General features: G+C 36.8%; 1 protein-coding gene across 8 annotated transcripts in view; it reads left to right on the top strand.

Moving 5' to 3' along the window:
* USP25 (ubiquitin specific peptidase 25) overlaps positions 1-15,675 on the top strand; it is a 65,887-nt gene that overhangs the window by 33,053 nt on the left and 17,159 nt on the right. For all 8 annotated transcript variants that reach the window (XM_044442780.1, XM_044442779.1, XM_044442781.1 and 5 more), the window contains 9 exons: positions 515-663; positions 3,819-3,946; positions 6,549-6,644; positions 7,783-7,944; positions 9,057-9,262; positions 10,046-10,116; positions 11,909-12,137; positions 13,174-13,374; positions 14,077-14,210. In XM_044442780.1, the coding sequence (XP_044298715.1) occupies positions 515-663; positions 3,819-3,946; positions 6,549-6,644; positions 7,783-7,944; positions 9,057-9,262; positions 10,046-10,116; positions 11,909-12,137; positions 13,174-13,374; positions 14,077-14,210 (1,376 nt within the window). The remainder of the gene's footprint in view (positions 1-514; positions 664-3,818; positions 3,947-6,548; positions 6,645-7,782; positions 7,945-9,056; positions 9,263-10,045; positions 10,117-11,908; positions 12,138-13,173; positions 13,375-14,076; positions 14,211-15,675) is intronic.

The following is a 15,675-nucleotide window of genomic DNA, read 5'->3' as shown; positions in this document are numbered from 1 at the left end:
ATCTTTTAAGAGGAAGGAAAGGGTAAAGAACGCCATTTCCCTTAACTAACCTTCCGAGCCAAGCTGCATCTCCACAGTTAGAAATGCTCAGATTTGGAGCTGGGAGACATTACCGATGTGAGTTCTTCTGTGCATATAGCACAGCAGGGGAAGGCTTCAAGGGTAGTGGGTAGGTTTCTTCCTGCCCCCTTAAGAAATGTCTACCCTTGTCCCTTTATTCAGACCGGCCTAATCAGCCCTACATGGATCCTGTTTCAGGCTGAGGGAACAATTCCTCTAACTGGGTAGAAATACACCACGATGATTTGTTTGCAAGTTCCTCCTGCTGCAAGCAGTGTTTTACTTCACAGTACACATTTTGTGCAGTATTTGGTAGATCTGTTGGATATCATTTAACCAGTTCACTTAAAAGTTGGTTGTAATTTAGAAATTGCTGTGAAATTAGCTACATTTTTGTATTTATTATATATGCATATTTACTGTTGAAATCTCAATGCCTCCCTTTTCTGATAAGGGAAGAAATTTGAAAATACAGAGATGTTTGGCCAGTACCCACTTCAGGTTAATGGCTTCAAAGATCTGCATGAGTGCCTAGAAGCTGCCATGATTGAAGGAGAAATTGAATCCTTACACTCAGAAAATTCTGGGAAGTCTGGCCAGGAGGTGAGTGATATACTTAGACTTCTAGAGACATCTGTAATCCTTTCCATGATGCTGACTAAGCTTAAAATATAGATGACACAAATGCAAAATATTTTGGCAGGTCATTTTTTTACTCTGATAAGGTTTGTATCCTGTTTCAGCCCAGAGGTTCATACATTACATATTTATTTGGATCATCACTGATCTGGAAAAAAAATCAGAGATAAACATGGGATTCATTTTTTCTTTCCTTTTTGTTTTTTATATTTAATGGAGGTTGATATCATTTCTTGGGCTGTTTATCCATTACCCTTAATTATTGATGAATTCAGCAAAATGATGTTCCCAAGCACAGGGAAATACTTTGGAGGGGGAAAAGCAATTGGACATTTTGCCAGGCTTATGTCATTTTTCTGCCTCCCAAGGCATTTTTTTTCCTTTGGAATTTGATTCAGCTACCTTTGCTGGCTGAATACATGAAATATATATTGTTTCATTACATCTAAATGTATACTTGTTCAGCATATGAGATAATAACTGCCAGTGTTATAAATGCTTTTTTATTTGAGTAGATTATCATGCTTTGCATTTAACCATATAAACTGAGAAGCAGTCAAATGGAATAATACCATTTGTTCCAAGTGTGAACAGATCTCATAATTGTGTTTCAAATCCATGCATTTGTTGTATGTTTGTAGTTATCACTTCTATAGCACTTTTAAACTGTGAAGTTGTCATTTGATTTATCTCTGCAGTAGAACTGAAGATAGATGTAGATTTGCTGTAGCCAACCCAGCAAACTTTCTACTTAATAGTTTAATTATATTTATCTAAGTGGAGAGAAAAACGTGTTTCTTGCCCTATAAGTAAAAAAGCTGGATTGTTCTTCATTATAATGTTTAAAGCAGAGGTCCTAGTCTGACCTTCAGTAATTCCCCAAAAGATCACATCCTCTTTCTCTGGCTATCCCTTTCCAGGGATTTTCAGGCTTGTTTACCCATTCCCAATTTGGAAAGGTTGCACTGTCTGTCCTAAGGCTTGCTTAATGGCAGTAAGAGTGTTAAGCTATAGTGTGCTGGGTTTTAAAAAGTTTTGGGCATTTTGGCTCTGCCTCTTTCATTGGTCCCACCTATGACTGGAATGTGACCCCCAAAATCACCTTCAGTTTGTAAATTTGTGCCTGGGCTGAAAAAGGTTTTGTAAGTTGACTTAGGGTGCAGATCTGTGGCAAAGCCTGTAAGCCCTGGAACTCAGAGGCATGTGGTCATCCAATACAGAGTGAAAGAGACTATGTCCACCTTCCCATCTTTGCACTCTGTCTAGCTAGAGCACCTCAGAGCAAGAGGGAAGGAGGTTGGAGGGTTGCCAGGATAACTTGTATTCTGGCCTCTTCAATTGCCTCCTTTTTCCATCTGCTGGAATGTCTCTTTTCTCTCTCCTCTAAGCTTGCCTTCCCTACCTGAGAGAACAACTGGTGCAGTTCTTTCTGTGCTGGCAGTGAGAGAGCACAGAAAGACTTGATTGATTGATCGATTGATTGATTGATTGACTCATTGTGCTAAGCAGATCCTTCACTTGCCATAGTCATTTTCTCTCAAATATGAGAGATTTCTTTACCAAATTTATTATATTTATATCCTGCTTTATTCCTCTTGAAAGGACCCTAAGGTAGCATACATGATACTTCTCCTCTCCATTTTTTGTAGTGTCAAACTGATAGACACTGAGGAATAAATATTTACAGGAGAAATATTCACTACTACTGAATAATAGAAAAACGTTAGAAATACGTCACAGCAATCTGTGTACTCACAAAGAAAACTGTCTTGCATCTGTGCCCTCCAAATTTAACTTGAGTTCTGGAAAGTACATTTCATTACCATTAAACTATTTATTTATTTATTTGATTTATATGCTGCTCTATTAGCCATAGTCTCTCTGGGCAGCTTACAGTAATGCTGACATCTTAAAATGGGATGGTGGACACTTAACATTTTTAATAATAAGACTAAACATGCTTTTTGGGGCACCCTCCCAGTTAATCTTATTTAAAAAATACTTCCCACCTAGAGAAGATATGTGCATTTGTTTCTAAAGACAGTTCTTTACGAATAGCAGTTAGCTGCTCACATATAGCTAGAGATCTTTCCGAAATGATTGGGCTATCTTTGTAGATAACATCATTTGTGTTTTTCATTTTTTTGTCCTGATCTTCTCTAAGGTTCTAGGATAACATCTTTCTCAAAGAGTTTCTCAATGCAATTACTGCATCCAAAGTTCAGCCTAGTGAGTTGGAATAAAGAAAGCAGATCTGTTCACTTTCTAGAAAAGCAGACACTACAAAATTGAAATTTGTATGCATCTGACACATTTTGATTATTATATGCCAAGGTCAGTAATTTAGATTAAATACGTGAATAAAGCAAAGAGAAAAAGTATGGAATGCTTTCCCAAATTGTAAGATAGTAATATTATGCTATTTTAGCATCTTAATCAAATTAATTTTCAGCTTGGAACAAAAGGCATTTTGCACTACATTCCATTCAGAGTTATCAGTAATACGAATAAACAAGAAAGTCATTAGTTGTGATCTAGAAATACATTAGTGTAGAATTATCAATTAGCAGTAGAGGCAAGATGTCATCTGACTTTAAATCAAAGGAAAAGATTTGATTGATTAAATATTAATCTGAATGTAGTTCATTATTGTACCACTGTGGTGCTTATAAAGTGTTGTATAAAATAATCCTAATCTTGACTAAAAAGAAAACAGACCTTTTTTTTAGAAGCAAGCTTAATAGCAGTGCTTTTGTCCCCATGTGTGGAATACAAAACATGCTAGTCACACAAGCTTTACTAGAACTATACTTGTGTGGTTTTAAATTCTGGATCTGTATGAACTCTCTGAGTAAAAATTTCATCATATGTTTAACTGACTTTCTGGCATTTATTGAAAACTGCTTGTTAATAGATAAAACTAATTATTTGAAAGCAAATAAAACTTTTTAATCTATTATTTTATTTAGCTTGTTATACAGCTTAAAAGATGATGTGTCATGGAAAGTTTACTTTCACATTGAAGCATGTTTTTTATTCAGATGATAAAGTTGAAAGGCTATTCTCTTCTGTGGATCATGTGGTTAAAATGTTATCATTTTGTGTTTTGTTTTACTCAGCACTGGTTTACTGAGCTTCCTCCTGTCTTAACCTTTGAACTTTCAAGATTTGAGTTCAACCAGGCTTTAGGAAGACCTGAAAAGATACATAACAAATTGGAGTTTCCTCCAGTTTTATACCTGGACAGGTACAGAACCTTGTATAAATATACAAATAAAGTGTACTAATATTAATTTCTGAATGCATACATATAAAGCAAAGCAGCATCCTTTGTGAAAAAATGCAAGTTACTAAATGTGGAAATTGCAAAGCCAAAATGAATCAATATATATTCTGAGTTCAGTAGTATACAGATATCGCATGTGATTTTTTTTTTAAATATGTCTTGGTCTTATACAACTTCGCTTTTGCTCTGTATTGGCATTGCATTTCCAGCAAAGCTAACTTTATTGTTTGATTTAAATATGAATACAGTTCAGTTAAATATATTTAAATGCATCTTCATGAAGCTTTCAGATTGTAGATGAACTGGAAATAGTTCTCATGAATTTTCCTTCAGGAAAGGTACAATAGAGACAGGTACTTACAGGGTTAAGGATAGGATTCTGTCCATATTTCCTGTTCATTGCTTTACAGTGGCCAGAATTGTATCTATTGGGAGTATTCTATTTAGATAAAGGTATTGTTAGCTATCTTGAGCTTTTTCAATCTAAATGTTCAGTCAGATGAACAGTCTGAAGTAATTGATCCATAATAACAGAGGGTGCTTCTTAAAGCAGTTACTAAGTATGTACCAAACTCAGCTTCAGGGTAGAGTGGTCTTGGCCTTGGTCTGGATCTCTTCTCTGTCATGAAATACTATTTTCAAAAGTCAGTCAGTTTTGAATGCTGTACCTAGTATTTGACTTGATGTTGTAAAATCCATACAAACTATTGAGCCATCTCCCTGCCTGAACTTACACAGGTGGTCCTGATGTCTGCATGGCATATGGACTTGATTGACTTCATTGTACACCTTGCCTGGTACAGCTTACCCAGTCCAGCAGGACATATAGTGGACTTGGTTTTCTGTAGTGGTTTAGTGGACAATGATTCATGGATCAGGGAGTTCATAATACCTCTGTTGTCATGAATGGATCATTATGTAGTCAAGCATGACTGATTAGCACTCTTCACCTTGCATGGGCAAGATTTGCCTAAACCAGTGAGAGCCAGTGTGATGTAGTGGTTAAAAGTGCAGGCTTAGGACTTAGGTCATCTGGGTTCTAGTCCCTGCTCAGCCATGGAGCCAACTGGTCGCCCAATCTACCTTGCAGGGTTATTGTTAGGTTAGGATTGAGAGCCACAGGAGGAATATTATGTGAGCAACTTGGAATTATTTTTAAGAAAAAAGCTGGGATATAACTCAAAGAACGAACGAATGAAAGAAAGACAGAGAGACAGAGACAGACGGGTGGACAGACAGCTTCAGAACTGATAGGTCCAAATGATTTCCTGAAACCTCTAAGAAGGTCCTGCAGTTTTAGGTGATGATTTGTTTTCAAGCCCTGGTCTCTGCTTGAAAGTTGGCCTAGGACTTTAGTATATTTTTTCCTAACTGTCTTCAACCTAATCATAGACTGTATCATTCTGAGGAGATGAAGTCTATGCAAATGGTTGGGTCATCTACGAGGCAAGTAGCAGCCAAAAAGATAAATAAATAGGGAATGATCAAATACAGGTGAAAGATAAAGTTACTTTTCTGGCACTGCTGCAGCTACTCGATGTTGGTCAGCAGAGTTTTTCTGAGTGGTGAAAGGCTTGCTCTCTGATGGGTTAGGAAACCAGGTAGAACCCATGAAGGCTTCCTGTGACAAATTTGCATTACATCTTTCAAAGTTTCTCATTCTGATTTGCATGTCATTACTCTGACAGAGTCAGAGATGGATGTGACAGTGGTTTCATTTATGTGGTACTACACAGGTTATGTGGTACTGGACAAGTTTTGGCTTGTGTGATGATGTAGATGAGCTCCCTGCTGCTTTGAGGCTAGCCATCTGCTCTTGGAATGCATGCACTTGCTGGAAGCAAAATCCAGGGCTAATTTAACCCTCAAAGGTAGTGATTGCCTCTTCTTTTAAGGGCCAGTTCCTCTCATGACCATTTTTCCACTCCTTCCAAACAGACGTGGACAAAGCTCTGGTGATCACTTTTAAAACCATACATGACTTAGGGTCAGATTATTTGAAGGACTGCCTACACCTATATAAATGTGCTCATGCCTTAAAAATGACCACAGAAGCCCTATTCATGTGCTGACTCATGTTAGGCTAAGGGAACCCTGACCCCAGAAACTTATGGGACACCCTACCACAAGATGTGGCTCCCTCTTTTTTTAATCACTTGAATGTTCCAGAAGGCTTTTAAATGAATACACACCCATTTATATTTTATGAATGAGTTCTTATTCCTATTATAAGTTTCAGGCTGCAGCTTTACTTAATTTTGTACTTTATGCTATATTTTTCACTGATCAGAAGACAGTGTAAGAGTATTTTAGATTGTTATGAGGGCAGTTACTAATAAGCCTAGAGAATTAAGTAAGAATTTAACAATGGGAAATGGTTTAGAAATCTATCCATACCATATTTTTTCACTTGCTAAGTCAAAACTTAATTCTATGTTATTTGGGATGTCACCAACAGATTAAAATGTTATAATACAAAATGTTAAGGGTTATACACTAATGTGCATGCTCAGTATTAAAGTGTTACATAGAACAACTTCTTTACCACTTCTTGCTTTGACAGATATATGCATAGAAACAGAGATATAACACGAATAAAGCGGGATGAAATCAAGAGACTTAAAGAATACCTCACAGTATTACAGCAGAGACTAGAACGGTAATATAGAGCATTCTTCTAATATGAAATGCAAGTCATGGAGAATTGCTGGTGTACTAACTGGAAATCTGCTTTGTTTCCATGCATTTTTTCCTCCAAACATTAACTTGTATTACTTTTTTGTTATTCTACTTTATCTATTTTTCATTTCTTATTAATTTAGACTAATGATTTAGACTGAAAGTGATATTTCATTCGGAGGAGTTTCTTTTGTTATGGGAGTATAGATGTGTAGGGTCTGCAGGATCCTTTCCGACCTTCCCATTAACTTTATCTAGGCAGTCTGTATGTGGATAACTCAAGCGCATGATGAGGAGTGTTCCCATTTCACGCTCTTCCCTTGTTGCATCTGCCAGCCTCTATTTCTAAACAGTCTAAAGAAGAGAGTGTCTTCTATCTGTGGAGCCTTTTCAGTCAGAATGCTGGGAAGTCTGCATTCTGTGTTGCATGGAAAGGCTCCATATTTAGGATTCCCTGATAGGAATATGTGTGTGTGAGAGAGAGAAAATGGGAAGCTGTTTTACTCTAAGTTAAAACATTGATGTACAGATCTACCTCAGGATTGTCTATGCAGACTAACATCACTTCTTCAGGGTTTGAGATGGGATCCTTACCTGGCCCAGCCTGTGGGTTAAACTGGGGACCTCAGGCATGTATTGAGCTACATCCCTTCCCATTAATAAAAGTTCGTTCATAGACCAGGATCCCCAATTTATTTGGGTTGCTGGGCATATCAGACTATCAACAAGGATGCCTGTGGGCCTATTTGTACATGTGGGCACTATGATAGAGACTCCACTAATAGACAATGATATTAATAAGTTGTTAATGCATCTGTTATTGGAGAACATGCTTCACACTTTATACTAGCTACATTGCCTTCTTAATCGGTGGGAGTGTGTTTTATGTACACTGGCTCCCAAGGGCTATTTTAATCAATATACATACATGACAGCTGTTATTTTGAAACACTTACCTGGGACAAGTTTGGCTTTTGTTGTCTACTAGAACTACACTGTGATCCTTATTCTCTGGAACTGCAATTATCTATACAATATAATTTTATGAATTCTAGAAATATAATTCGTGTTGTGGGAAGTCTTTTTTATATAATGAAGGTATTGATATATTCTGACAGGTATTTAAGTTATGGTTCCGGTCCAAAACGGTTCCCCCTGGTAGATGTCCTACAGTATGCACTGGAGTTTGCATCAAGTAAGCCGGTATGCACGTCTCCTATTGAGGATCTTAATTCTAGTGCTCTTCCTTGTGGTACTTTGCCAACACAGGCAATTCCAAGGTAATAATGCCTTGTATGTATTCGGTATTTTTGGTTGTAACTTGCTTAATTGCAGTTATTTATTTACTATATAAATTTATTTATTTGGTCAGTGCTAGATATTCTTATTTAAATGTCATTTATTCATTTTATTCATTTAAACTTTATTGAAAACAGTTTGGTGTATCAACCTTATGCTTTTGGTACCAGCAACCTGTTTGAGATACCTAGAAATTCAGTAAGGGGAGAAAAAATAATAATTCTCACAGAAACGGCAGTTTCATAGTATTCTAGAATTTCTTTCTTTAAACGCATTTTTAATGATGCAGTGATATTAGCTTTCCAGAAAATCATTGATATATTAGGTTTTATGTATGTGCATGCATAAAAATACGTCCTTCAGTAGCTACATTCAGATACTATTCTCTGCAAGACATATCTTAACCTTCCATCAGTAAGGAAAATGAATTATATCAATTAGATATCATGAAAGCTATACAAATAAGAATTAGCATGTTGCCTTTTCTAGCAAAACACAACAATTTTCTCTCCCTAAGTTTGTAAAATGGATAGAACAGGTTCTGAACATTTGTAGACAAAGCAGGTAACTATTTCTTTTAAACATCATTTGATGGTGCTATTTGAAACCCCTAGCATGAACATGTGGATTTTTAGTTGTCTTAGTTATTCAGTTCAGGTGGAATTAACATAAACAATGCAAATATCAGTTTTTCACTAAAAAGAACTGGGCTAGGCTTGACATAGCAGATGGCAGTTTGTACCTTATACTTGCTGAGAACTTGTCTGAAACATCAAGTTGTGAAAGACTGATACAGTCATTCTAAGCATTTTTTCAGGATTGCAGGATGTGTTTGACCCTACTTGTTAATGGAGAGTTAAAGATCATTCTCAATTATTTCCAAATTCAGAGACTATTTATGAATGAGTAGTATGTTTTCAACTGATCTGTGGATTTAAGGTGCATTTCTGTGCAAGCTTAGACAGAAAAAAGGCCTACATCTCCAATGGCTGGGGCATGCTAGTAATTGAAGGCCATTTTCCCATGTAAATTTGTATAGAATTGCATCTTTAATTTGCTTGTATTGAATATTTCACATTTTTAACACATTCAGCACAACAGAACAGCAGGGGCCTTCTACAGAAACACAAAGCACATCACCTGCACAGCGATCGGTGATACACAAGCCATTCACACAATCTCGGATTCCTCCAGACCTGCCAATGCATCCAGCACCAAGACATATAACTGAAGAGGAGCTTTCAGTGCTAGAGGGCTGTTTACACCGTTGGAGAACAGAAGTAGAAAATGACACTAGAGGTATGGGCTGGGCAGTTGGGTTGAGACTAGGGATTCACAAATATCCTTGCCACTAAAGTGAGTAACTTGTAAGAGTCTGCCCTCTTCTGCAGCATGAACAAAGGAGAAGGACATTGCTGACTTTTCATAGAGGTTTAGGATGAAAGGGATGATCCATAAGCCCTCCTACCCAATTTAGGCAAGGGCTCAAAGTGAAGCTCCATGGTTTCAATAATCTTCAGACAGTATGCCTTCAGCAGAGAGATGGAGTTCTTAAGCCCAGATTTTGACTGTTTACATAGCCAGTCAAAACTTAAAACCCTCTAGCTATGAAAATAGAAGTTTTGTAAAGGTATCATTGATAAGGTAAAATATGGGAAGCCTGGATTGTATGATAGCAATTTCAGTGTGCTGGGTATAATGGACAGTGCTATATGGTTGGGCAGCGATGGAGTAGGTAAGCACATGCATGTATGTGGAACTGACCCCTACACAATTTAAGTGTTGTAGTTGTCTGTATGGCTGTTTAGTGATGCTCCAATAGTAGACATTCATGCGTGATATTTGAAAAAGGCTTTACAATGTTGGGAGCCTTATAAATGGTGGAAAATATTAGATTAATTATTTATTTTTCTTAAGAAAATTGGGCATATTTTGTGAAAGTGCATATAGACTATTAAGAATGATATTAGATGCAGTCCTGAAAATGACAGAACCCCCACTCTAATAATTCATACTACTGAAAAAAGCCAGTAGTGGTGTAACTGTGTTGCAGGAAATCACTTTATTTTCCTCTTAATTTAGACTTGCAAGAAAGCATATCTAGAATACAGCGGACAATTGAATTAATGTACTCTGATAAATCAATGGTGCAGGTAAATACCGTTTCTGTATTACATTAATGGCTATGAGAGATTCTTATTTCCATGAAATGCTTACATTTTGGGGGCTACAGTTATTTATTATGTTTGTATCCCTCCTTTTTCCTTTCAAAGAACTCAGGTCAGATTATATAATTCTCCTTTTTTCAATCTTATCCTCACAACAACCTGTGCAATAAGTTGAGTTGAAAGTCTGTGACTTGCCCAAACTCACCCAGTGAGCTCCATGGCTGAGTGGGGACTAAACCCCGATCTCCCAAAACCCAGTCCAGCACTCTTTTTTCCACTGCCATAAATTCACTTAGAAAACTTTGAATTGGTCTGGCATAAGAGATTTAAGGATGAAATGGGTGTGAACACTAGAGACCAAGATAAGCTATTATATTAAAGAGATATTTCACACATAAGGGAATACTAATACATATGTTGAGGTAATTATTTGCCTCAGGCTAAACCCCCTAAACCTTCATCCCAGCCAAATACTCAACCAGATATAGCTCTTGAATAGTCTTCCTCTGAGTCCTAAAGTTACTCTTGTTGCTGGCTGCATTGATTTTTTTCTGGGTTTAACCTATGCTTATGTAACCTCCTTCTGGCAAGACTTTAGGGCAGCCTGCTAGAATAACATAGCCACCTGCTTCATACTACTGATTTTCACCAACCTTGTATGATTATATTTAGGTTTTAGTATTCACTGTCTCCTGGTCCTTCCATAACACTACCCAACAACCAGTAGAGCTTGTTCTTTACAGACTGCCTATAGATTCATTCAACTACTAACTGTCAGCTCCTTAACTGTCCTTTCCCAGATTTTCTTTTCCACTTAGGTAGAATCCCCAGTAAATCAGAACTGAATTTACCTTATCAGTAGCAAAACTGATCATCCCTCTCTTCCCCTTTCAAAAGTTACTAAGCAACTACTACACAGTGCTTAACAGTAACAGTGGATGACCTACTCAAATACATTATTGTCCCTCAGAGGCTTCACAAATTACAGAACAATGACAGTTATATACATGGCTTTTCTTCAAAGTGGTCCACTTTATTGTATATTTTAAACTAGATTTTCAGCCATTTTATTGCACACACTTAATCTAAGGGATATCTTATCAACTTTTAGATATGAAAATCACACAAAACGTACACGGCATTGCTGTGGCAGTAGGTGCACTTTAAATATTCAGGTGAACTTAAGGGTAGTTCAAAGTCACTTGAAGAAATTGCCTTGCAGTCTTGTGACTAGTAGAATAACTCTTTATATGCTCCATTGAGGAACTTTATGTTGTATTAAGTTCACTTATATGAACACTTAACTAGGGAGTAAGTTCTATTGAATGCACTAAACTTATGAGTGAGTTGAGCTATGAACATGGAAAGAGTAAGCTTTGGACTTGTGAATGTCAGTGTTATCTACTAAATTGTGACAGATGGGAGATTTTGGGCTGATGAGCAGTGTAGAAATATAATAGACAAATAAAATGTGAAGGAAGGCAGCAGAAAATGGTAGTGTTCTTGTCTAAGCCTTGAACTGGCAGAAGGAACAAGTATAGCTAGAGTACTTTATGGAACTGGAATAAAGGAAATGTAACTAACATGTAACTATGCACTATCTTTTCTGTCTTGATCTGTCTGATTATTTTATTTATTTACTCATCTTGTATTCTGCTAAAACTAGTCCAAAGACACTCTAAGGGAATTGCACTCTCATTATCTTAATACATCCTGTTCATTTTCCTTTTATTAATTATGACTGAACTCACTAATCCTTACCCATTGATTTTGTTAGGTTCCTTATCGGTTACATGCTGTATTAGTTCATGAAGGCCAAGCTAATGCAGGACACTATTGGGCATATATTTATGACAGTTACCAGAGGAAGTGGATGAAATACAACGATATTTCTGTAACAAAGTCTACTTGGGAAGAGCTTGAGCGTGACTCGTTTGGTGGTTATCGGAATGCGAGTGCTTACTGTTTAATGTATATAAATGATAAGGAACCATTTTTGATACAAGGTAATACTATGCAGTATACAGTACTGCTGCTTGCAGGTGAATTGTTTCATTAAACCTGGTGAATATGTAGCTGCTGTAATTCTTAATATCTTCCTGATACATAAATGGGTGGGCGAACCATGAAGCACTACAGATTTGTAATTTGGACATATAGTGCAATGATTTTGTTTTAACAAATCATTCCTTAAATAAAAGGAGTTTCACATATAAAACAAATGTGAGATGGTTTTATTAAGGATTTGCAGCAGTGAATAAAAATGGGTGTTTTCCCATTTTCATGGACCGCTTTCTACAATGGATGTACACATGTGCATGTGCACACTGCCAGTAAAATCCTCATCTGGAGGGAAAGTAGCAGGTACAGTCTAGGTTGCAGAGTAAAAAGAAGGAGCAGGACAAAGCTTAAGTTCTTGTCCCAGTTGATTTTCTCCTGACCAAATGTGGTTTTGCTTTGTGCTGTTTTACATATTAGCAGAAAACATAGGCTAGACACCTTAAAAACTTTCTCTCATAATAAATACCATAACAACAATGCTGACACAATTGCATTGTTATCAAGAAGGTATTAATGTGATATAACACTGGGGTCTCCAACCAGTATTCCTACAGAGACACCTTAGCGCCTTTCAGGCTCGCTGCTGCTTTGCATTTTAATTGCTCCTTAAAGGCTTGGTCTTTGAAATATTTGGAAGCTGACATGCTGCAAAGCAAACTGCTGACCTGCAGTACCACCCTTATTTGAGTTCAAAAGAGTGGCTTAGTGTTTTGGAAATCGGACTACATTTCTGCCCTGTACTTAGACAACCATTTTATGAATCCAAAAGGTTGGGGATCCTGATGCACCATGCTAGTGTACCCATACTTCTGTGAATTCACAAAATTCACTTAAGAATTTTCAAATCACACATGAAAGTCTTACTTTATTAAAATCTTGCTTTTAAATAGTCTTGCTTTTAAGCAGTGAATGAAATAATGGGAGTATGTTGCTTTTCATGTTCTTTAATATATTTTGCACACATTTTGTGTGCTGTTACAGAGGAATTTAACAAGGAAACAGGCCATATGGTTGTTGGAATGGATACATTGCCTCCTGATTTAAGAGATTATGTCAAAGAAGACAATAAACGTTTTGAAAAAGAGTTAGAAGAATGGGATGCACAGATTGCTTTGAAAGCACAACAGGAAAAGGCAGTAACATCCCAGCTGTCCAGGGTGCCTGTGCCTTCTGCTGTGCAAGGTCAGTAAAGAAAAACTATAATTTTTTTGCCCATCAATATCCCAATCTGTGATCATTCTACTGGGAATGTGAGAGGATAGATCATCTGTTAAGCAGTGAATGGAAGAGTGCTTGATTGTGCCTTGCTATTCAGATTTATGGCTGCTGTCTGTTTCCTTTCTGTATCTGCCTGTGAGTTTGGTAGGGCATGCAAACAACTTTTTACATATTGATATGTTTAACTAGTTTGAGAAGATTTGGAAAAAAAATCAGATTTCCTAGCCTTAGTTGTAATGCTTCTGTTCTATATTTGCAGTTAGGTATCATCAGAAATACATAGCTATCAGTGTCTCTCATTTGTTAAACTTCATTTGAAATTACATTACATGAAAACTGTATATATAAAATTGAACTACATACTAATGCTCTGGTTTTAGTAGTATTTAATGATGAGATTTTTGCAGTTGATAAGATCCATAATATTCTTACATGTGGGAGATAAAAGTAAAATTACATTTATTGTTTTTGCTGCAGTAGTTCCCACTGTAAGAATAGAATTTTAAAACCAAACAAAGACTTGTTTCAGGGGCTTTTAGGACAAGTTCATGTGAACCGTTTACTTGAACTTGATCCCTGCTGAGCATATTTTCTCAGAAAGAATCTACTTGGTCCAGTCCCTAGTAGACATCATACTTTTGTATTTTGCCATCCCTCCCATTCTAGGAGAAGAACCAGAATATTTGGAACAGCCATCAAGGACTGATGTTGCAAAGCAATTGAAAGAAGATTCTATACGTGCAATCACAAAAGCATTCACTGATCAAGAAGATAAAAGTCCTGATGTGATTATGAATTTGGTAAAAAATCCAAAATACTTTGCCCCTTTATATGGATTGGCTGTTTAGTATGATGTGCCCAAAAAGTTGCCCACCCCTACCCCTTTCTGCCTGCACAGCTGGTGGAACAGTTTAGAAGCTTTTGCTTCAGCTTTTAGTTGACTACAGTTTGTCATGGTATGTATGGTTGAAGACCGTTCCACTTTGACTGTTCATATGATGACCAGCAAGGAAAATTCCTTTTACTTCCTATAATAATAAAAATACTTGAATTTAGCCCTAATTATATGCTTAATTAATTTCTTACTTTTTAAAACAAATATCTACAGTAAACTGACTATTTTGCTCTCATTGTTTTCAACTTTCATGGTGTGATATTTGCGTAAGTAATGCAAGAGTTCAGGGAACCTGATCCAGTAGGATTTCGTGAAAGCAATACCATTACTTTCTCTACTTTAAAGCACCCCTTTCCCCATTCCTGCCCCCCCCCAATAAAAACAAAACTTGGGAGCAGATCTTGTAGGAATGCAGGTAAACTGTGATGTTCCACTTCTGCTTATGGCCTGATAGACTAGAACCCTTTGACCTGCTTTTTACTTTTAGGATTAAAAAAATCAAGCATTCAAGCATCTTAACAGACCAAGTTTTGTTTGAGAATGCACTGTGGAAAGTGTTGGGCTTCCAAATTCATTTTTCATTCTCCTTCATGGACAAGGAGAGAAGGTTTAAAGATACCCTTTACAGTATCTTTAAAATACTTTTGCATAAGTAGTAAACATTTTGTTTCCCATTTTTCCAAATATAGCCCACATTTGAATTGTTAACAAACAGTGGTATGTATTAATAAAAATGGGGAGTTTTGAATTGCTTCCTCTCAGTCACAGACAGGAGGACGGAGGACAGGGATGGGGGAATGGAAGCCTGAGATTAATTGTGGTGCATTCTCTACACAAGAAATCTGAATGTTGCCACTGAATCACTTGCTTTGTTCAAGATTACAGGATAAGTGCTGAAAAAGAGGAAATAATCACAGTGATAATTAATTGACTGCCTACCTACCAGAACAAGACAGAATATTATCCTTACATCAATCTGTGGCTTGCAGCATATGTACTTTCTGAAGTACACAGAATTTTATGTTACCAGCTTAATATGTTTGTGAAATTTTGATGTCAGTGAAGAATGTGGAATATTCTTTCCTGTTTTATGTGTTAAATTAATGGTTCATAGTTTAATCAGAGATTCAAATACAAACACATCCAGATGCATCCAACTACCATAATGTATGTTTGTATGCATGTGCACATCTGTGCACACACTCCCATTTCTGTATGATGCATTCAGATTATACAGCAGGTAGCTCTCATGAACTTAACCTTGATAGGTATATTGGTACATTTTTCCTTGCCAGCAGCTGGATGGATACATACACATTTGCACTGTTCCCACATAGCAACCCCAATTTTTAGATTTCTGTGTTGCACAC

This window comes from Varanus komodoensis, unplaced genomic scaffold (genome assembly GCF_004798865.1).
Source record: "Varanus komodoensis strain SLA01 unplaced genomic scaffold, ASM479886v1 scaffold4, whole genome shotgun sequence".
In the NCBI taxonomy this organism is placed as follows: domain Eukaryota; kingdom Metazoa; phylum Chordata; class Lepidosauria; order Squamata; family Varanidae; genus Varanus; species Varanus komodoensis.
The sequence above is the reverse complement of the archived record's forward strand: the minus strand, read 5'-3'. Positions and strand labels throughout refer to the sequence as shown.